Source organism: Halichoeres trimaculatus, unplaced genomic scaffold, assembly GCF_033239565.1.
Source record: "Halichoeres trimaculatus isolate MK-OKI-2021-1 unplaced genomic scaffold, fHalTri1.1 fHalTri1_scaffold_9, whole genome shotgun sequence".
NCBI classification, from domain to species: Eukaryota; Metazoa; Chordata; class Actinopteri; order Labriformes; family Labridae; genus Halichoeres; species Halichoeres trimaculatus.
The window spans coordinates 15,293,371-15,316,507 of record NW_027437188.1 but is presented as its reverse complement, the minus strand read 5'-3'; the positions used below and the strand labels follow the sequence as shown (position 1 = coordinate 15,316,507).

Here is a 23,137-nt window from a genome sequence, read left to right as displayed (position 1 = left end):
GTGTTATTTTCCCAGCAAAATGAATATCCCATTGTTTGTTTCTCTGTGTGATTTATGCCTTTTGTTTCCTTTACCACTGTTTGCTGTTACAACTGGTTTGATATGAATGCCAAACCCCACATGTTGGAGCTCTGAGAGGCACACACACAATCACACATTACTCACCTTCTTCTTGTTTCTTGCGGGCCTCCTCCTCTCTCTTGGCTACTTTTGCCTTCAGCACCTCGTCTGTCTTTGCTGAAAAGGACGACAGCAGACAGCAGAGTTAGGAGCAAAGCAGAAAAAAAGGACTCTATCACAGAAAACCATACATTGATAAATCTAATTCAATTATTTAGGAAAACATTTATTTAAACAAGGCAGGGAAGTTATTTCAGTAAGAAATGTTTAAAATTTGACAGTCATAGTAAATACACACGTGAAAACACACAAATATGAAACATGTCTTCTTCTGAACAGGCAGCACCCCTCTCTGTTTTTCTTCACACTGCTGTAAAAGTCAGCGCCTCTTCCTGAGAGGTGTTTATCGTCTCGGCATAATGAAAAGCTTAAGAGAAAGTGAGGCAGCGGGAGTAAACACTCGTCAGGGCATTTTAAGCATCTCTCATCACCAGCCATGTTGTCTCGCCTCCTTCTTTTTTAACACCGCCTTTCCCCCTGAATAATCAAGATGTTAAGCCACATTAAAAAATATAATGCCATGTATGGCAGGACTATCAATACTGCCTCTAAATTAATTACATTTCCGTTGCGGCGCATCATTTATTTTGCAGCGTTAGGGCCTCGGCGGAGCCATTTGCCTTTATTGCTATCTCACTTGGTTGATGAGTGAGCTATGTAAAATTGAGTCTCCAATATCATTACACTTAATGAGTTTAAACTTTGAGAGAAAAAAAATACGAGACAGAGGAGAAACAGTAGAGGAGACCTAGATGAGAGAGAAAGGGGGAGGAGAACAGGAGCTGTGTACTGTTTTGGGGAAGTTTATACGGTATAAGAGTGGGTGTAAGTGTTTGTGAGCGCTTACAGAATGTTTGTGTTAGGGCACAGCTGTGGGTGTCCGAATGTGGTTTATTACACCACTTGAGATGCTGGAGTGTGTGTGTGTAAGTGTGTGTGTGTGTGTGTGTGTGTGTGTGCGTGTTGGGCTCCTCATTTTGTGTCTAATGTGTTAGATTTTGCGCTGCAAGCGAAGATGTTACGTAAAAAACAACAGTGTGTGTGTGTGTGTGTGTGTGTGTGTGTGTGTGTGTGTGTGTGTGTGTGTGTGTGTGTGTGTGTGTGTGTGTGTGTGTGTGTGTGTGTGTGTGTTGAGTGTGTGTGTGTTGATGCAGAAGGCCATGGGTTGCTTTACTCTCCCTGTGACTGGGCTGCTGTTTTTGTTCAGTAATTGGCGTAGACAAAGAACCCGTCACACTGCTGTTATGGCTGGTTAAGTCTGGAGGTTCCGCATCTTTACTAACAATGACTCTACATGGTTGACTGAACCCTCCTCTACCTCCCTCAGCTAGTGTGTGTGTGTGTGTGTGTGTGTGTGTGTGTGTGTGTGTGTGTGTGTGTGTGTGTGTGTGTGTGTGTGTGTGTGTGTACAACCAATCTTTTTTTTTCTCAGCAAACAGCCATAATTTAGTTACTTTGTGTGCCAAAAACCAAAACCGTGAGCCGCACCATCCTGCGTGATTCTGCAACTACAATCATGAGTTTTCCCGCACGCACTGATGTGTACTGTTGTGTGTGTTTTTTTATGTGCGAGTGAGGAAGTGAACTCCTCTCTGTGTTCTTCAGTTTCCACTTAGCTCGGGGCTACCGAGAGGCAGGTAGGAAGCACAGCGGTGCTGGTGGTTGTGTTGATGCGGGAGAGACAAGGGGAGGAAGAGGTGGTGAATAAAGGGGGATATATGAGGGCCATGGAAGAGAAAGAGAGGAAGTGACAGTGGGGAGAAGAGACAGACAAGCAGAAAAAAGGAGGGAAAAGCCTCGCCTGCATGCACACAAACAAGGGCGATTTGTCGCCTCTTTTTTTTTGCATGTTTATCCCTCCACCTCCATCCCTTCATCCCTCCCCCAACAGGTTCTCTTATCCTCTCGCTGTCTCTTCTCTCCTTCTGTTTTGCCCTCTCCCACCCCTCCCCTGTTTTTCATGCTTTCTCTTCCTCTCTTTCTCTTGCTCATCTCTCCAGTACACTGTGCCTGGGGGCGATAGCAGCAAATCAAACTGTTTATCCATCTCTCATCAGCGCGCAGCCTCATGGGGCTCCTGCCCCCTCAAAACAATGAAAGTAGGCCTTAGCGCTGAGCCAGGGATACGATTTAATTACATCAATAAGCAGCTCTGCTTTAAAAAGAGATAAAGTACAGAAAAAAAGATGTTACAGCAACACACTTTGCTGCACTTTCACAAAAACCTGTTAACATTATCATCTGAATAAGGCACACAGAAACGTTGCAGCTTAGAAATGAAGATGTCCTTTGCAGAGACGCCTTATTAGAAGTACATTTCTTGGCAACTTAGCGGCTCTAGTTCATTGTAGGATAATTCTGTGATGGACTTTTATTAGAGCGGGTAATAAACGGCCTGGTGCTGGAGAGAGGAGAGGCCTTTCACTTCATTTAGACTTCGCTCGGTCTTGGCTGCAGGGGCGGCGGGAAACGAAAGAGGAGGGATGGCAGCAGGAAGGGGCGGAGGGGAGTCGGTGAAATCGCATTGTGATTATGAGTGTAATTGCAGCTCAGGGGCCCAGGGGCCATGTAGCTGTGATGGCGCTAGAAGATGTTTTATGCACGGCAATGAAGAGTAAGAAAGTGAGAAAGAGCAGAAGAGGGGGAGTGGGAGGGAGAGGCAGGACGCCAAAATGTTTGCAGTCTCTTTATTTTAAAACAGAATCTCCTCTTCTTTTTCTCCTTCCTTTTCCTCCTCTCTTCTCTCCTGTCCTCCTCCCCTTGGCAGGATTAGCCGGGTCTCGTTAGAGGGGAAATGTAATAATGCTCCCACCAGGTGGAATCAGGCCCGCTCCATTATCAGCCGGGAGATGGATGGGCCGTGTAGGGCCGGCGGGGGCCACGCGCGCACGCAATTTAGATTCAATAAACTGGCAAAGCAAGACCCCCAATCTGATTTATCTCTTACACGCTGCCAATGCTTGCTGCTACGACGCTGATTCCCTATTACCACTCAGAGGAGGACTATTCATTGGATGTAAGGCACAGCAGTCAGAGAGGCTTGTCGGGCCCCCGGGACGGCAGCAAAACAGATACAGCAGAGGGTTAATACGTTTACACACAGATAAGCAATTAAATCTAAGGCTGAGGTGAGTTATAGAGTTATTAAGGAGGGATTGAGGAGGGGAGGAGGGTGAGAAAAGGGAGAAATGAGACGTTATTCAACACAGGAGTGAGGTAGCTGGGGCCTAAGGCCGGGTACAGTAAGTATTAGAAGTGTGAGAGGCGATCATATTATAGAGTTCGTGAGGTGAGGGAAGAACACAGGAGCAGCAGTCTGCCCACGTTGCTCGATAAACTCAATACAGCACTTACAAACAAGCCAGGCTGAAGACAGAGGTCAGCTCAGCAGTTATCCACTTAGTCTGTGAGTTTATCACTGAGTGTATATTTGTGAGTGCATATCCACGTGTCCAAATGTAAGAGGGTTTGTGTTGGCGTAGCAGGCGTATTCATATCCACTGAATACCTGACTTTGAGTATCACATTTGACTGCCTGTGTTTGTGCACGTTCAGGAGCTGCAGCAGAGTTAGCGGTAGCGGTGGGTGTCATTCCGTCCAGCCGCCAATCAAAGTGAATCTGAATGTCAGCAGGAGAGGAGGCGTGATAAATCAGCCTCACACCCAACGACAAACAGAATATTAGAGGCAGCGCTGTGCCATTGGAAAAACGTCCCTTCCAATCAGCCGGGCACTTTACAGTGAAGCTCGGCAGCCGGGCCTCCATCCGATGCAGAATACCGGGGAGATGGGTGAGACAATAAATAAATAAAGAAGAGACAGACGGGCAGACAGACAAACAGACATGAAGGCACGCTGATGAAAAAGAGCCGTGACAGGCAGAAAGACGAAACAAAGAAACAGAAGAGAAACAGGGGAGCTGAGGGACAGACAGGTAAGACGACAACGCAGATGGACAGTGGAATATCAGACAGACTAACAACTAGAAATATGCTGATTGTTGCAGCTAGAAATTTGTAACTTCACCTTTGAGTAAAGAAAAGAAAATTATCAATAGATCACCTTACAAATTATTCAAGTGACAAAGAAACAAAGAAAAGCCAGTTTTGATAAATCTTTGACTATAAAAAAGATGATTAAAATGTGACAAAAAGGTTAAACTCCTGAATAAAAGACCTTTGTTTTATTTTTTGAAAATGGATTCAAAAGAATGAATCAAACCTACACCAACATGGAAATCCTTGAGGTTGCAAGTGTAAACGAAACTTTGTGATATTGGTAAAAGCCGAACAAAAAAAAAATAACAGGACTTTTTGCAGACAAAAGTGCCAAGTCCTCTGACACAACTTTTCTCCTTGTGCTTATGCAACTTTAATGAGCAGCAGTTTATAAACTGTGAAAGATACTGGATGAACCAACTGCAGCTGGGACAATAAATGAGCCTCTAATCATCAGGGAGTTCAGTTGGGTATCAGTGATTTTTTTTTTCCTGGTGACAAGTTTGAGTCACACAGGAGAAGACTGTTACTGGTTTCTGATGCTGCATGTAAACAGAATCTATACTAATGGCAGAAAGGAGCAGAAAGACAGGGCCAGTGTGATGATATCCTCAGCAGGTGTCGAGGTTAAATGGATCACAGGAGGACGCAGATATCTGAAGCAGCCACTAGGTGGCAGAGCATATTGACGCCACAAGCTGAATGCTCTTCACAGGCCTGTAACTGTGGGTACCTCAGTGTTTGTACTGATCCCTTTATCAAATCCAGCTCATCTAGACCTTGTAGCAGTACAGTACTATTGTACACAGGATATATCACAAATGTACCTGCATCCTGATTGGCTAGGCAGCCAAGAGGAAATACAACATGAAGGAATTTCAATATTTAAAAGAAGAACACATCAACTTGTTCAAGGGCAAGGTTGCATTATAGCAGCGGGTAATGTTTGACATTGTGCAGCTTGTGTTTGAATCTAAGGAAAGTTGACTTAAAGAACATAAAAATACATGAAGATCTGCTGTGTATGTACCTGTGCATGTGGTTGTTCCAGTATGCATGAAAATAACAGAGTGATGTCCTCCAGGCCAGAAGAGGAGACCTGACCTTAAATGATCAGAGTCACAGGCTGCTCCTCAGCATCTGTCATCACTCTGATTTAACACCAGCCATGAAATATTTACAGACTAAACAATTAGACTGAGATATCTTACAAAATCAATCAATTATTCATCACCAATCGTCTGAAAAGCTTCTGTTTTGTTTCACAGCTACAGTATATTCTGATGCTGGTGGAGGGGGAGGGGTGTATCACTTAGGGCCTGTTCTCCTCTGTGTTATGGATGATTCTGCGAAGAGTGATCGCCTCAGTGAAGGAGCCAGATGTAAGCTCCGTGCTGCACGCTGACACTATGTTGTGGAAGAAGAGCTTGATAACAACATAACTGACATGTTAATCTCTAAACTGCACGCTAAGTAAAAGGGACAGTTTGGATTATTCATCTGGATGTGTGGAGAAAATGGATTTTCTCTACTCACCCTTCCTGGGTCCAAAACAACATTTCAAACTCCCGAGTCTCTCTTATGCAACATTTGTTCTATTAATTTCTAAAACAACCTCTTAACTCCAGACACCTGGGCTCCGGGTTTGTATTTTCCTTTTCAGTGATCACGCTGAGATTGCATCTGTCAAACTCAAAGAGGTGAAGAACTGAGAAGAGATTCATCTCAAAGGAAAAAAACAGGAGATAACTCTGTCCAGAGTTCATTTTCTCTGCAAACTACAAACACAGACTCATACAATTCAAATCCATATTTTATTTACAGTGAATCTCCGTAACCAAAGGCCCACATACGGTAGATTGGATGTAAACATCCTCCTCCCCGCTGTGTATACACTCCATTAAGGCCAAAACTTTCTTCTTCTCATGCAAATATTTTTGTTTGACTGATATTCGACTGCAGACCAAAGATGGAAAATACACTTTTTTTTAAAAGAAAATCCTGTCTGCATCAAAACACAAATCTCCATTTCTTTCCCTCTTAATATATTCGACAGAACACAACAAAAAACTTTTTAGTCAACTAACAGCCTAAACATTTTGTCAAATAATCAATGACTTGTATTTACTTCCAGTTAAACCGTCTATGTGGGCATAGTTTACCCCACAGGGGAATCTAAATATTGTCTTTGAAGTCTGTAGTTACTGTCCCACACATGATATTTTTTTCTTTCATGAACCCGTTTGGCTTGAGTTAGAAGCAGAAAAAAAGACATTTACAAAAAAAAGAGGCTTTGAAGCAACTTAGTGTAAAGACACAAAATAAGAGAAGGTGGAGAGATTTGTTCAATGCTCAGTTCCTCAGAAAGAAAAATTCTTGTTTTGAACTTTTTTTTTTCTTTTTGGACTTTTTGCCCTTAAACTGAGCTATGGGATCATATGATTGTACTCTCACTCTTTTTGACACTACTGGGGTCAAAATGTTTTTTCAGCAAATTGAACAAATGTATTCCAAAGATTTCAGGTTAAGCTAACAATTTTTATGAGTTAAGGCTGAAAGAGTGGGATGAAAATCAGGAAACCAGACCCAGACCCAGGTCATGGACTTTTGTCTTTGCAACTGGGGTGCACACTTGGACTGCTCGGCCAACTTTAACGTTTGACTCTCTTCCCACCAAACAGTCCGGCTTAGATCAGTACGGTTTGGGGAAATACAGCCGCTGTCACATGATGAGGGTTGATTCTTTGGACCAATCGATGGACTGCAGTGTTGTAGCCCCACCTTCTGGGACCGGATCGGTTTAGTTTGGCACCCCAACAGAAGGGTCCGGCTCTTCTCAGTTATGGAGTATCTGTCCCAGGATTAGTCAGTGGAAACGCCACAAAATGCGCCAATGCCGACCCCGACCCAGACCCCGAGACGAACTGGACTGAACCGCTTGGTGGAAATGGGGTTTTATGTTGTTCACATAAAATATTGTGTCTAATTTTTAGCTTGTTGGCTTTTCCGGCAAATGTGTGTTGTTGATTCCCTCATTTTGATTAGATCTCAGAAAGAAGAAAGAAGGCAGGGTGTGTGTGTACAGATTTTACTAAACTATACTTCCAATGGTTCAATAAACTCCCTCTGGAGGGGGTTCAGGACACGTATGGCGGACACAACTCGTCTCCTTTTTCCTCCCATGTATTGCTCTCACATACAAACATCTGACCCTAACACAGATAGAAAATTAGATTGATGAAGAGATTAGTAGATTATAAACCTGCAACATTAACAGAAATAGAGCTAAAAATTAACTTAAGTTTTCAATCATCTCTGTAACACAAATCCTTTACTTAAACAGTAAAAAAGCTAACAAAGTCAGTCACCGACACAGCATATGAGTCCTGACAAATCAAAATGAAAATGAAACTTAAAGATTAAGTGCACATTAAGACTAACCTGCCCACTCCATACACACAGCATGTGCCCAAGGAATATCAATAAAACAAACATGAAAGTAAAATCTGATGTAGCTTGACAAAATTATTAAAAGTTGGGGGGGGGGTTCTGACATCTTCGAATCGGAGTCAGGCCACCTTCAAATGTGGTACTGAATCCGATTTGTTTCTGATTATTTTTTTGAATGCGACCACGGTCTTAACAGCCGAGTCACATTCAGTGAGACTTTGACATCATTCTGGAGCAGGAGTCACACTGCATTAACACAAATGTGTGAACAAACACAAAATCAGAATCGAGCATTGAGGCAGACTGAATGCAGACTATGTTAGTGGGATGAAGTTTGCATGCATATGAATGTACAGCCTTTATTGACTCTCACTATCCTCTGCAATCATGTCTTCTCTAATTCTATATTATAAATATGCTACAAAATGAAATTATCATAAAGACACTTAATTTCTTGAGGACATAATTTTTTTTTATTTTTGCACCACAACAGAGTGCAGAAACATAAATCTTCTGAGAATAATTCTTTGGGGAGTGAAAGGAAACGTATATCCCAAGTAAAATTTCAAAGCACTCACATGAAAAAGAAATGTGCTAGATTGGCATGTAAAGCTCAAATAGTTGATTTCACCCTGTTTACAAATAGGCTCAGAATAATCATTGTCAAGGGTTCTGGAGGGGAGCCCAGGCCACCCCAATCACCCCTCTGGACAGGCTCCTGGATATGAGTACTGCTATGAGCACAATGTATGAACTGCCTTTAGACAAAAAAAAAATCAACAGACTAACTCTGATGACCTTTTATTGTTTGTTTGTTTGTTTTGCCAAATGAAGTGTCAGGGTAGAAGGGTCATATTAAAGGGATAGTTCAGTTTTTTTGAAGTGGGGTTGTATGAGCTCTATATGACCACTAAGGACATTAGATACAGTAGAAAGGTGTCTCCTCTCCCTCAGTAAGACACAAACTGTAATCGATGGATGTTTCCTCTGTATTCCTTTCAGTCTCCATCTGTAGCAGCTCCTCTTCTGTGTACTCCGGTTCATGCAGGTATCCTTTTGGTTCCAAAGTGAATTAAACTTCTTCGTCGCTGTCATAGTCACTCATTTTGAATTTCCTACGCTGCCTCACAATCCTTAGAGTAAAAACAAAAGAATTACGATACTTGATCAAACTTACACGAGGCTAAAACCGGCGCCCGAAGCATAGCTTGTTTACATTCCCTACAACTGAAAGGGGGGGGGGGGCACTAGCGCTGTGCGGAAGGACACATGACCAGTTAGTTAGGTCCGGATAAATGTTTATATTTTCGAAGACTTAATGCACTTAAAAAATATTTTATGTAGCGTACTCTTAAACTGTGCTATTACTTTTTGATTTTAGTTCTTGTAGGCAGAGAAAATAGCCTTTGAATCTGGTACGGTCTCTCCCTGTTAGCGCCTATTTCCTCGTCACCAGTGATTACAGTCTGTGTCTTACTGAGGGAGAGGAGACAACTTTCTAATGTATCTAATGTCCTTAGTGGTCACATAGAGCTCATACAACTCCACTTCAAAAAAACTGAACTATCCCTTTAAAACACCAGGTTGAAATCAGGCTAAAATTACACATACTTAACAAGTTCTGGGGGAGGTGAGTAATAAAAAGATCAGTACAACAATCCTTAGCCACACGCAGCAAATCTCTCCACATTAAACAACACTCAACACCCCCATCACTCTGGGGTCTGGGGTCTTGTCTCCTTAGGGCACAGCCTTGTTCAGGAAGTCTGGAGATGAAAACAGGTTTCATGTTTGGGGCAAACAAGCAAATAATCATCTGAGCAGTTGGGTCTTAGGAAGGCATGTGGGTGACTTGGGCTCAGCACCTCAAATCCGCCCTATAAGACCCAAGGGCAAAACGAGCAACCCCCCGACTCTGCATCTGCTCAGAGAGACAGAGGCCTCGGACCCTGGGCCAGAGAGGAGAAGGAGCAGCAGAGCAGGAGAGGAGCAGAGGCCTCCAGCGGTCAAGGAAATCAGAGAGGGAGGTTACCCTGAGGACCGCAGACTGCTACAGGCTGTGCTCACACACACCTGAGGAACACACGCATATCCAAATACCCACTGAAGACATGGGAGCACCTCACACACAAAAGCCTGAGGGGGAAAGAATACAACAAAGGCTATATAATGTAACCAGCAGGTCACACAGAGTTCAACCTCCAAACCTTACTATGGAAATATCAAATGTTAATTGCAAATGCTCCTGCCTTTTAGGGCTTACGTTAGTTATTAAAGCATTACATTAATGTGTATGTATGCATGTGTGTGTGAGTGTTTTCTAAGAGCTGAACTACAGTTATTTCTGCCTTTGAAAGAACACAAAAGTTCTGTCATGAGAAGTTAACTGAGCTGAGGAGATAAGTGCATAACAGCAGTCTTGAGAGGGCAATCAGACCAAATCCATAATGCAGAGATCAGACTGTAAAATATTAAGCATCCTGGGGCCTTTGAATGACATCTCACCCTCAACTTCAACCCTGTCATGTCTCTGCATGCCACTACCACTTTTTTATGCCTCTGGATTTTTTTTTCGAGTTTTCTATTTTATCTTCTTTAAACACTCGTGTGTGTGTGTTTTTTTTTTTTTCAACCTTTTCTCTCCTGACATTTGAACATGTTTGTGAGCTGGATGTGAGTGAATCTTTGTTAATAGATGATCCCAGCAGGATGCCAGATATAGATTAGGTCAACATTTGGCCATGCGTACCATGTTTCTTGTCACAGGTAGAAAAGACAGCATTTGCAGTTCTGTTTATACCTCAAAGGTTTAATGGTGCATGGCTTTAACGTAAACAGGAGCTTTCACAATGGTAACAAACGCTGGGACAATCGGTCATTCAACCAGCATGTAACTGTTAGAACTGTTGCCAATTTTAAAGCAACAAACTATCAGTAATTATCTGGAAAGTCTTTAACTCTTTCATATTCAAAATAATAGCGATAGCCCAGTTGCATACGGCCAAACCAATGCAAAAACCAATAACCCTAAGATTATATGTTCATATTCTGATTTTCAAAAACCCGAAAAATCACCCCTGAGTTAACCCTTTTCTAACCTGAATAATTGGTCATGCATACCCCTACCGGGATAGCCCCATTAAAAAGAACATTAATATTTGTTCCGTGCATGTTCTGTTCCCAAGAAATCGTTGGCTGTTTTCGAATTCGCCTACTACATACTGCTTATGAAAGTAGTACGTAGTAGGCACTGCCTACATACTACTTTCATAAGCAGTATGTAGTATGACTGTTCAGTTGGATTAATTTTTGTAGTATGCTACACTGGTCTTCAGTTCAAAGAAAACGGAAGTTGGCTACGGCTGACTTTTTTTCCCCAAAAAACTTAATTGAAAATGTAGAAAATAAACAAACCACGAATAACTTATCTGCAAATATATTGCCAGAGAGAGCATTTTATATTGACTTTCAGTGGTGGAGATGATGAGGATTTAAAGATAAAAAAGAAATGGCTCTTACATTTATATTCCTCTGCTACTCCGGTTGGTGTTGCTCTCTGCCATTTTCACTTCTGATATGGGACCAGGTGCGTTGCATTGTGGGTAACAGTAGGCGAAGCAGACTGGTCCAATGCATACTGTGGATTTTTCCCGCTTCAGTACGTCATCCGGGTGTTTTTCTCATACTACAACTCTGACATTTGTTCGCATACTGCATACTACATTTTGGTCGAATCAGTAGGCACTGCTAGTATAGTATGCGAATTCGAAAACGACCTTGGGCTCTTGAGAACAGGAAATCCTAGCAGTAAAATAGCAAAACGAAAGACTTGTTGTTGTGGAGGCAGCTATGGATACAGGAAGAAGAAGTAGAAATGATGTGCATTGCTTCATAACCTTCTTCATGCATCAAGATGATGTCTGTATATCACTGTTTTGATCGGGACACCATGTAAACAGGAAGAACCCTGAGTTATGATAAAACTGAATGAGAAAAAGCCCTTCCTGACCACTGAAACCTAATTAACTGGTAAAAATAGTTTAAAAAGTATGTTTTCTGTAATTAATAATACATTTATTTGATTTGCAAGGAAACAACAAACTTGACAAGAGGAGCTTTAATATTTAAAGCTAAAATAACAACTATCCCTACATATACCACAATTTCACTACAAAAATATCTGTGTGTGTGTGTGTGTGTGTGTGTTCATTTATTCTAGTGTGAATGCACTTGAGCGTGCTGTTGAATAGTGCAGAAAAGGCTCTGCTCCCTCCGCTGAAAGCCTGTTGGATGCTATTGTGACGGCACACCACCGAGTGTGTGTCTCATGTGTGTGCGGTATTAGTGGAGGTGGTGGAAAGGGGGAGATGGGACTTAGTCTATCAGGACCCCCGCACATGAAAGGTAAACTCGAGCCGCTTAATCGCACTGCTGACACAAGGAGGTTCAGAAGGGCGGCCACTTAGAAAAAGAAAGGCAGGAGAGCCGGGACCCAACACTGACCACATTACAGGAACAAACACACACTGGAGAATAGACACACAAACTTGGTGGTCTCGGCTGGTGCCTGCCTGGTCTTTGGTGTGTGGACTTCACGGGTAGTGACTCAAGTGTGTCTGTGTATGTAATACTCCTATGAAAGACTGTATTCATTTTCTTCCACACCTTTTGTAGTGGTAGAGACGGACATGGCCAACAATGCATCTGAATGAAGTGTTTGATTTCTTTCATTTTTTTTTAAATGATTGACGTAAAAATTACACCCTCTGAGGGGGACTGTGGCCTGGTATCAAGGTGCAGCAGAACATCAGAGACAGAAACACAGGTGAGAGTGGAGAAATGGAGAAATGGAGAAAATAATGTTTCAAAACTAATACAAGTTCAGGGACATAGCTAGCAATTAAAGCTTACCTGAAGAGAAATGATTAAATGAAGAGATGTAAAAGAGGGAGAGGGGGGAGACAGAGCATGGTGCTGGGTAGAGGGGGAGACGGGGGATACAGTCTGGCCACAAGAGAAGCAAAAGCAGCTCAGGGGAGACGGAACGAGAGAGATTGGACAGATGACAGCCCCCCTCCAAGGTAGCATTGAGCTACCTTCTCCTCTCTTTTCTCATCTCTTAATGCTTATTTTCATCACTTTGCTTAAAATATTGATAATCAATTAGCACTACGTCTGTTTTGCTACAGAATGTGTGTCATGGTCTATCACTCTGTCAGAGCCAATTCACCGCTCATTCAAAGTTCATTTTTCCTTGGCGGCTCTGTGCCTTTGGAGGAGTCATTACGCGGGGAACATAGCCCGGGGTGCAATCACCTATTCTCTTTCATTACTGGGGAGATGGAGAAGGTGAGAGAGATTATTAGAACTTTGGAATGATCACAAAGCTCCACGCCGCCTGTCAGATCCCCCCTACGTGTAATTCATCTGGTCTCACTCCCTCCTCCCCTTCCCCCCTACCCTCCTCCTCCCCTCCCTCTCTCCTCCTCCCCCAGCCTCAGCCAGGGGTTTGGCCACAGACATTATTCATGAACATCTGCAGCGCGCTGAATATTCCACAGCCTCCGCCGTGATGAAAAGGGAGCTGCCCCTTTGACTTGAAAATTAACATGCCGGCACAGAGATTATGGACGCACCCCGTTTCATTCCAAGCCGAGCTGGGCCACGCTGAGACCAGCCGAGCCGACGGTACGGGGCCGGGCCTGGCTGGGCTGAGTGAGGCAGAATAAATGGGACAGGGAATGGTTTTATTCAAAGTATGAAAGTGACCACAGTGCAGGTGCACAAACACACACAGTCACAGATACAAAGACAGAAATCAGACATTAATAGTAGAGCTGTGATATGGCTGCATCACAGATAGACTTAAAACTCTCTGCAGATAATTCTGACTGAAGCTGAACTCTAAGGCAATCAATGTTTCAGCCAGATTGATACACAGAGCTTGACTTTAAGTGCTCTGATTTATTAGACAAAGTATAGTGAGATAAAACAGATTTTTTCCTTTCCTTTGATAGTGAAATACAATTTAAAATATAAAATTCTGACTTGTTTTATATGTTTACAGGTCTGCTTGTCGCGGCAAAAAGTTTAAGAGAGGCTTTTTGTATTTCCTCAAAGGCTAAGATGACAGTGAAATACCCTGAAAAACCTAAATGGTTAATTTCCTATTGTGTTTGACACAGAAGAGCTATGAATCGTAACATCTGTGAAAGAGGAAACATTAAAAAAAAAATAAGATTTTTTTTTGGAAAGAATTACTTTGTGATTTCAAAGACTGGTGTTATACGTACAGCAAAGCTGAAATGTATCCTCGTAAACATCTCATTGCTCCCTCTCACCTTCGTGTTTCTCTTTCTTTCATTCCCTCCTGGGTGTCTCTAACATGAAAGAGCAGCCAAAGAATGGAGACTCCTCTTCTCTCACACCAGGAGCAGCACTGCTGGAGAGAAGCCAAGCTTTCTCACTCCTCTCCCTCTTTCTCTTTTCTGTATGAGTGAACTGTCCCTGGTCCTCCCTGTGTCTTTGGAGCCACCTCAAGAGCAGCACCTTGTTTGGTAGCTGAGATGTGCCTCCAACAGATAATTTAAAATACAAACAGAACAGGAAAGCTCAATAGTGCAATATGAGCCACTGTCGATAGTTAAAAAATGGGTTTTCCACAAAACTGTAATTAAAAAGTTGCCAAAACCAGCCAATTTATCAAATATGATACAAAAATTATATTACAAACTAAATAATACTGCAACATTTTCTTGGATATAAAATTTTCATTCAAATTTTCTGGCTGTTTTTTGACAATTCAGGCTCTTAAGGGTTAAGGATTTTGAAATCATTTATAATCAGGATCTGAATTTCCAAGTGTATCTACTATGTTCAAACAGAGTCCAAGAGGCACTTACACTCATCATAGATTTAGGATGACAGATTAAAACCATAAAAATCCTGCATGGAACTTCTGCAACATTAGCAACACAACTGCAGTTACCAGTCAACACCAGTCACTGGTGAAAAAATCTTTAGATGCTGTTCACTAATGGTGTAAAAGCTCATTTCTGCTCTATTACACACTTTGCAATATCAACAGGGTGTTTTTGTACACTCTGCGTTAACACTGTATTCCTGTGTGGTTTCAATAGCTTGGGCAGTGAAGTCAAAGTTTAAGCCTTAGACTCCATAAAACATGGATCACAAAGTCAAGCTATGAAGAAAAACAGATTTCTCCATCTACAGCCTCAACGATTTCTCTCTGCAAAGCTGCCTGTGATTTTGTCTTTCTTAACAGAAACATCGATTGATATCTCCTCCATTGTTGTCATGTTTGTTGTTATCCTTAACTTTAGGCTCCAACTCTTGTTTTGTGGGGTAACCTTTGACCCAGAGCTGCAAACTATGGAAAATGTATTGCTTAATGCCCTTTCTCATGCAAAGGATGCATGGAAATACAAGGGCTGTGATGGTTACAGTTAAAAACCTATGGGTCTGATATCACAGGGCATAAACAAGCCCAGGGGTTTTTAAAGAGTAGCAGTGTGACTTTTGTAATCTCTTACATTTTTAATCATCATATAAACCAGACCCATTTTAACCTCTTCAGGTCCGATCTTTTGTCTGGAGTGCAAATTTTAATTCACCTTGCTTTTTGGGATAAGTAAGACCTAGTAAGTGTAATAACTAAACTTGGTCATTGTATAGGAAGTTTGATTATTTGTGTTACGGGTTCACGCTTAGTTGTTTGTTAGTAGTGTTAATCAGGGTATATGTTAAAATCCTGAGGTTGATTTCAATACCTTTTTAAGACTTTTTCAAAAACCAAGTTTCAAGACATTATCGCAACTTTCAGTTGTTGTTGGCATCCACTTTTTAACGGTTGTAGTTTACATTTTTACAGAAATGATGTAAGTTAAGGAGGAATAAAGCTTGAAAAAACAAATGAAACTAAAGGCAGGTTTATCCACACTCCCACAACAAGAAACTTCAGTTATTCAAGGCCAACTTGCTGAAGAAAATGAGAAATTATTTAATCATTTTTAAAATTTAGGACATGTGACGGAGATTGCGTGATTTGCTTTAATGTTGTATTTGACTTCACTGTATGAAACTAGAAACAACGTTAATTTATAGCTGGTGTTTATACTGCTCACAATCCTTATTGTTGTATCTTATTGTAACTAGAGTCTTTATGTATTTTTTTTATTTTATTCTTTTTTCTTTTTTGTATTTTTCTACTGACTCCATCGATTTCTGCTGTTAACGCAACAATTTTCCAGTTTGGGATCAATAAAGTAACTCTATTGTTTTCTATTCCATTCTATTTTAGAACTTTATCGGCTGAATGTTTAACATCCCAATCAGGGGACAGTTGCAAGGAGGAAAATAAATATTATATATATGGATATTTTTGGGGTCAAAGCTTGAATACCTATGAAACTTAATACCTCATAAAACCACAGTTAAGACTTTTTAATACTTTTTGAGGCCCTTAATTTTCCCAAAATTGATTTATCAACTTTTAATACTTTTTAAGACCCCGCGGACACCCTGTTAATCTACTTAAATACGTTGTTTTTTCACAAAGATGGGTGTAATGCTGTGATTTCACCAAAAGTTGATATGGGCAGTGTCCCTAAATGTGGCTAATTGGTCAAAGTTATAAAATAATGAAGTATCATGGGTCTAAGAGGCAGAAATGTAATGTCCAAATATGTGGACCCTGGGTCTTAAGAAGATTAAGAAACATAAAAGAAACAGACAAAGTTACAAACTTTCCATAGAACCTTGATTCTGTCAATCACATCAAACCCTCAACTTGACACTTGGTTTCTACTGTCTTTAATTTGTTTCATTTGTTGTTTTCAAATCCACAGAGTGAAGCTACATTGGATATGCCATTGACAATTTTTCCCATGATCTCTTGATGTCACAATGAAAAGAATGAGAGAATCCCAGTTTGAAAATAAGGGGAGTTTCCAATAAATCAATCCATATGAAAGCAGCCCTTAGACTTCACCTGGGAATCACATGAGCATCTCTACTATCTCTGGAACTGTGTGTCTGAGGGTAGACCGCATACGGGAAAATAAACATGAGCTGATTTTTCATACATAGGCAAAGACCATGTAAATATATAAAAACAAACAACACCATGACAAAAATGTGTGTTCAGTATGACTACCTGTGTATTTTTCCATGCACATGTCTTATGTTGGCTATAAACATCTCCAAATACACTCAGCAGTGTTTCCACCACAGTAAACAATGGAAGATGTAAGAGGGAAAAAGGAGGATTAAAAGCAGAGGAGTAGGAGAAGACAGACAAAGTGTAAGGGGAGAAAGAAAAGGAGAGAATATAGACTTGTGAACAGAGGAGCCGTCTGAGGATTCTGACACAGGCTGCCTTTTGTTGATTGTAAATGGCAGAGCAAGTTTACTCTGGCAGTTTGAGCCAAAATGGAGTCTGACAGCTTTGTCAGGGAGTTTGAGCAGCTCAGTGGCAGGGCAGGAATCGGGATGATTCCACCTCTTTTATCTCCAAATCGCCGATGTGCGTTTGTGAAACCTCCATGGTAATAGCAAAAAAAGAAAAAAAAAAAAAGGAAAGAAATGGGGGAAGAAAACCAAGCCTGGTGCATTTTGGGGAGGACGAGATTTTTAAAAACACTTGTCAAAATGAAACAGTTTTTTTTAGAAAAAGTAGCAGAAGATAAGAAAAATGAGTTGGATGCAGAACAAACACGTCAGAAGATGTTAGAAATCTTTGCAGAAAAAACGGCAGTGTTAACACTGTGTGCACTCATTCTAAACTTTCTCGTCTCCCTGTTTCTTTGAACATTTCTACAAGAAATCACTGCATTACAACCCACCTCTGTTCTTGCCCTTTGTGTTTCCTAACTACAATCTTTTTATATTATTCTGGCCACCTCTGCAACCTTTGGCACAATATGGGATTTCTTTTATAACTGACCTCAAAGTGTGAACACTGGCAGCAATTTTACATACACTCCAGGCCCTTTTATCTTCTTTTTTTCCTTCCATAAACACTCATCTCCACAAACTCTTTACTTTTCTTTAAGAAGAGACGGCTAAGAAACATAAAGACGAGTGTACAGCCTGTGTCTAAGAGGAGGGATTGGTGGAATAAAGGGCGCCTTGCTAGCGCTGCTTTGTGCTGTTACACTCCTATAGATTTATCTCTCTGATCCCTTCTACCTCTATCTGCCTGCCTCCTTCTTTTTCCCTCTATTTTCAATTTACAGGATTTGTTTCTGTGTGTTTGACAGCGCAGGAGGATGAGGCATAAAAATTCATCTTTATCCTGGTTTTGTTGTGTTTCCTCCTCCTTGACAATGTGTGTCAGTAATTAGCCGGCCAGTTTGGTTCCAAGCTTTTCACTGGGTGCCTCTGTTTGCCAACTTTCGCCTTTTGTTCTTGCCACACAATACCGCCCACTCGCCCTCTGTGTCTCTCTCTCCCTCTCTCTTTTCCTCCGTGCTCCCCGCCTCACACCCACACAGGGCGTTACACAATCTATCCAAATGTGCTTCACTTTAAAACCCCATTACTTAGCCCCTGTTGTTTTGTTCGACACAGTTAAAAGAACAGGCCCTTCATGAGAATTCAGAGGAGCCCTCGCCTTGTTCGCTCCCTCTCCCTGCTCTCCTTCGCGCTCTCTTCTTCTTCTCTGCTTTGGTGTCTGGCCGAGGAGCTGCTGTGAACAGGCCAGCTTAGTTCCCCCTAATTCACTGGGTTTTGTTTGCATATAGGCTTAGTTTGGTTCCATTTGAAAGTACTTAATGCCAAACCTCATCCCCCAGCTGTAACCAGACCAGTGAGCAACTTTAAAGATCGGTCAGCCAAATGGAAACAGGGCAGTCCACACACACACACACACACACACACACACACACACACACACACACACACACACACACACACACACACACACACACACACACACACACACACACACACACAAGCTCAAATACATATAGAGCTACAGAGCCTGACAAGGTTAAAGGGCACTGGCTTTGTTATCTCTTAAGTACTGACACACTTCAAAAGGGTGGAAATCTCTAAAAGACTCTTTTAGGTAATGACTACCTGGTCAGGCCTTGACAGAGGACAGAGGCTGTAGCCCAACAGAAAGAGTAAGAGAGTCAGGTAAATGGGAGACAAGAGCACAGGTCAGTTATGACCACAAGGTCGCTGTCAGGGAATTGTCAAGAAGGAAACGAACCATCTGATGTCAGGTAGAGGAGTATTCTGAGAATTATCCTGAAAGTCTAAAATCGCTCTAAGTCTCATTTGACATCTGTAGACCAAACAAGAGAGACGATGGTAGCCATCTTTTTAAGAAAAAGTGAGTATTGGTGTTGCCCTACAAACCAAAAGTTTTACTCTGTAACCAATTCTTTTATTAGTAGTTGTGTTTTTTTTGCATTAGTTTCCACTGGTCATAAAATGAAAGAGGCAACAACAGCGGTAGATGAAGAAGACTTTGATGCCAGATACCTAGCCCTACTGCAGTGCAAATCATGTCAGAGACAATAACAAATACAAGCAAGTCACTACTTTATCCCCTACAGAAGAAGTTTCCCTCATCACCATCATCATCATTCATACAAACCATTTTGTTTTTTATAAACGATGTGTAAAGCAAAATCCCCCGTATAGGACAAGAGACAACTTGCAATGCAATTGGAAGAGTCCATCACATAGCTGGTGAAGCAGTTAAACCTTACTTTGGACATCATTAGAAAAAGATGTTGAGACATAATTAAGTCAGACATGTTTCAGAAAATTATAAAATAAATTAAATTGTAAATTATTACTTAATTTCCCATAAATGGTGTCAAAGCTGCTGGATGAATATTTTGGCCTTGCTGATCGTGAGGTGAAAATCTCGTGTAGTGACAGCCCCAATTTAATGTAAAATGCTGTTTTAAACTAAAACTAGGCTGCTTTTCTCAAAACAAACAATCCACCAAGATTTCTAGACAATGTCTCGATATGTTTTGCAGATTGTGAATAATCATCATCAAGTACAGTACTAAGTCTAATGTGGTTTTAAAGACACATTATGTATATTTTGCTCTATCTAGAAAGTGGGGTCATCCTACGGGGCCAACATACCAGTACAAGATGCAGACAGACAAAGAAGATGTATTAATCTAGTCAGTGCCACCTTTAATATGACTGCCGATGCTGCAGCCACCATCAACCACTTCGCACAACTGAATGAAAATGAAAATTTGTCACCGGCAGCCACTTTCTTCTTTAAGCATGTTTGGAAAACACTGACACGTTGCTGGTTACAGATTTTTTTCCTTATTGGGTAATGCTCATGCACTGATAAATTTATGGTAAGGAAACTTTGGAGTTCTGGCTTGATTGTAAAGGTGCTTCAGTTTCAGACAATGACAGTGGTAGCTCATTTTTAGGTGAATTGGTTGTAGAAAGTGAGCCCATCGCTCACACCTGTTAGCCTTAGGTAGACTCAGCTCAATTACTTACAAGTAGCAAGAGAGATTGGTAAAAAAAAAATGCTGGTACTAGAACTGGTACTAGGAATTAGAATGGGCAACACAGCTGCAAAGAAACTATACATTGAGGATTATTTGGACTATAGTGAGAATCATGTCATGGAAAAACAACTGAAACCTTGTCTTCTTTGACTGTTGACCCAACAAAACCAACCATACAGAAATGTAACCTTTGGCTTGATGGAATTATGGTCACAATGATGCTGAAAAAATAATCAAATGAAGAGTACAGTAAAGTAAGATGGCCTCCGTAAGAATTTGGTGCCTGACAAACACAATGACTGATGAATTTACTGAAATGTTTCACCATATTAACTGATAATTAAATCATTTGTGGAGGGCAGAGATCAGCCAGGCTCTTGTTCTGAACTGCTTCGAAGTTTGTGTTGAGTTTATATTTGAACAGTGTTAGCATTAAAATCAAATCTTTGTTAGAAATCCAACAAAGCAAAGACAGCTGGTGGTCAGGGTTCCATCCCTGGTCCTGCAGTTACATGCTGAGTGCCCATGGGCAAAACATTAAACCCCAGATTGCTCCTGCTAACAGTACTGCTTAATGCCATGGACTGTACAGTAAATTGATTTAGTGTCTGTGACGTCCACTGTTTGTTTCTGAAGCATATCGTCACACTTGAAATGGGGCGGGCTTTGAGCCAATACAAAACAATTCCCCCTCCCTTACAGCATGTGCATTTTGAGAAATTAGTTATTCATACTGAAGCCATTTTTTGTAACAGGCATTTAATGTGTTTATTTCTACTGAGATTTTTTTTTTTTTTGCTTGGTGTGCATGTGGTTTCTGGTACTTTCTGAGCAGGGCTCAAGCGGACACTCGACAAACTGCAGATTTTAGCAGTTCTGCATTGCCTCATATCTTTAAACCACAGGTTGCTGCTTGCTCAATACGACGTTTGGCCAGCTCATTTGATTCTGTTGAACTTTTACTCAGCCCAAATTAAAGCAGTCAACATGATGTTCGCTCATTGTGCTTCCAGTCAAATGCCTTAATAGAATTCTGTCATGAAGTTTACAAACACCATGTCAGCCGGTGTGGGCTTAAATACAGGAGACACACACAGGCTGTAATTTGGATTGTGGTGTCTGTCTTTGTCTCAAAGTGGAGAGGAGGTCAACTCTGCCCACTAAATGACAGCTGGGAGGCTCTGGGAGTTGTCTCAAGTTGTTAGACAGCTCTATAATTCACGCTGGACAAGACTTAAGAACAAACATGCATGATTATTTTAAAGTGCTGCAGGAAACTGTTGAGTCGTGTGTGCTTGTGTCTGACAACCAGCCTGGTAATCACTGTCGTCAGTCCAACAGCGTCGCAATCATTTGTGGTCTATCATTTATTTTCATAGTCAGCCATGTTTTCCTTAAAGCAGTACGATCAAAGTTCATAAAATCAACCTCTAATGACATATTATGGTATGTTTGATCGTTAATTTGATAAATACTCATCCCTCACATCTTGGTTACAGCTTTGTCATCAATAGTAACTGAAGCATGGAGGGACAGAGAGGTAAAATCTCAAAACAGACTACAGTCAGATACTTTTAAAAGTTTGACTTATCAATAACCAGAGTAGGAATGATACAAAAATGGTCAGCATAATTCTGTTCTATTAAATTACATTTCTTTGATAGACGGTGAAAGCCCTTTATTTTGTGTAAACCTGATGAGTACTGCTACTATACTGCTTTAGTGAACAAGTCAAATTCCCTCAAGTGTCATCACACTAACATGTGATTGATGATGCTTTCACAGAGGAAACATATTTTACAGTATTTGGCAACTCACCAATCAGTCAGAAAGTGGAACTGAAGCCCCCTTTAATTAGAGATGATCATGTGTTAAAACATTTCAAAATGGACCTTCAGTGGTTTGCGTTTACTGAGTTTTGTTCAAGTTAAATCGTGTTTTTGCAGCTAACTCAACAAATAAGATTTCTTAAAATGTAAAAAGTATTGTCTCAATTTGTTTTCAATACTAAATATTGCTTTGTCTCATAAGTCAAGTGTAACGTCACTGCCTTTTTGTAATATCTTCACCACTTCACCTTGGTGTTTGACAAACTTTTCTTTCAGCACTGTTTTTATCTCTAAATATAAGTAATTATTGACCGTGGCCTTATTCTCAACCCTGCTCTGTCATACAAACCCAGCTACCTAACATCACAGGATCCAGACACATCCTCTCTTTATCTGCTGCAGGAGCACTCATACAAACCTCCATAACCTCCTGCAACAGCACCCCATCCTCCAGCACCTTCACTGGCTCGCCATACAGCACTGCATCTATTTTAAGTTCCAGATCACCTAAAAGGCTCTCAATAACCTGGACCCTTAAAAATGACTAAACACTACTCCCTGTGTCACCACCTGAGATCATCTGATGTGAGCCTCCTGTTCTCCATCACCAAGACCAAGCACCACCACAGGAGACACATATTTTGTCATCGCCAAACCAACTCTGTGGAACGCTCTCCCTCAAAATATTTGCAACTCTGACTTTTTTAAAAAATCAACTTAAAACCAACCTTTTCAACAAAGCCACAACAAATCACCTCTCCTCCCTCCCATTCTCTGTGACATCTTTCTGTACCTTGTACCTTTATCTGCTTTCTTTGCATACAATATCATACATCTTTGAGTATCTAGAAAAGTCCTATCGTTTGTTAGCATTCTCATTACATGACTGTTTGGAATTCATACTTTCATTTTTGGACTTGTGATTAAATAGATTTTTAAACTGCACCAAAATGTGATATCTAGCAGAAAAGCTGCTTTGAAATACATCTCCCTGTTTGTGTTGATGTAACCCTCTGTGTGAACTGGTATTGATTTTTCTTTTAAACTCCTCCATAATAAATTCCACCCCTCCTCAAACAGTCAGACTGGAGCCCAAAAGTGGCTTAAAACCACTAATTACATCAGCTCTAAAAGGAAATCATTGATCAGCAGCATT

At 41.1% G+C, this 23,137-nt stretch overlaps 1 protein-coding gene across 1 annotated transcript in view; it reads right to left on the bottom strand.

Moving 5' to 3' along the window:
- The window catches only part of rsrc1 (arginine/serine-rich coiled-coil 1), a 153,019-nt gene that overhangs the window by 26,406 nt on the left and 103,476 nt on the right, over positions 1–23,137 (bottom strand). The window contains exon 7 of the mRNA XM_074680161.1: positions 166–237. Within this exon, the coding sequence (XP_074536262.1) occupies positions 166–237 (72 nt within the window). The remainder of the gene's footprint in view (positions 1–165; positions 238–23,137) is intronic.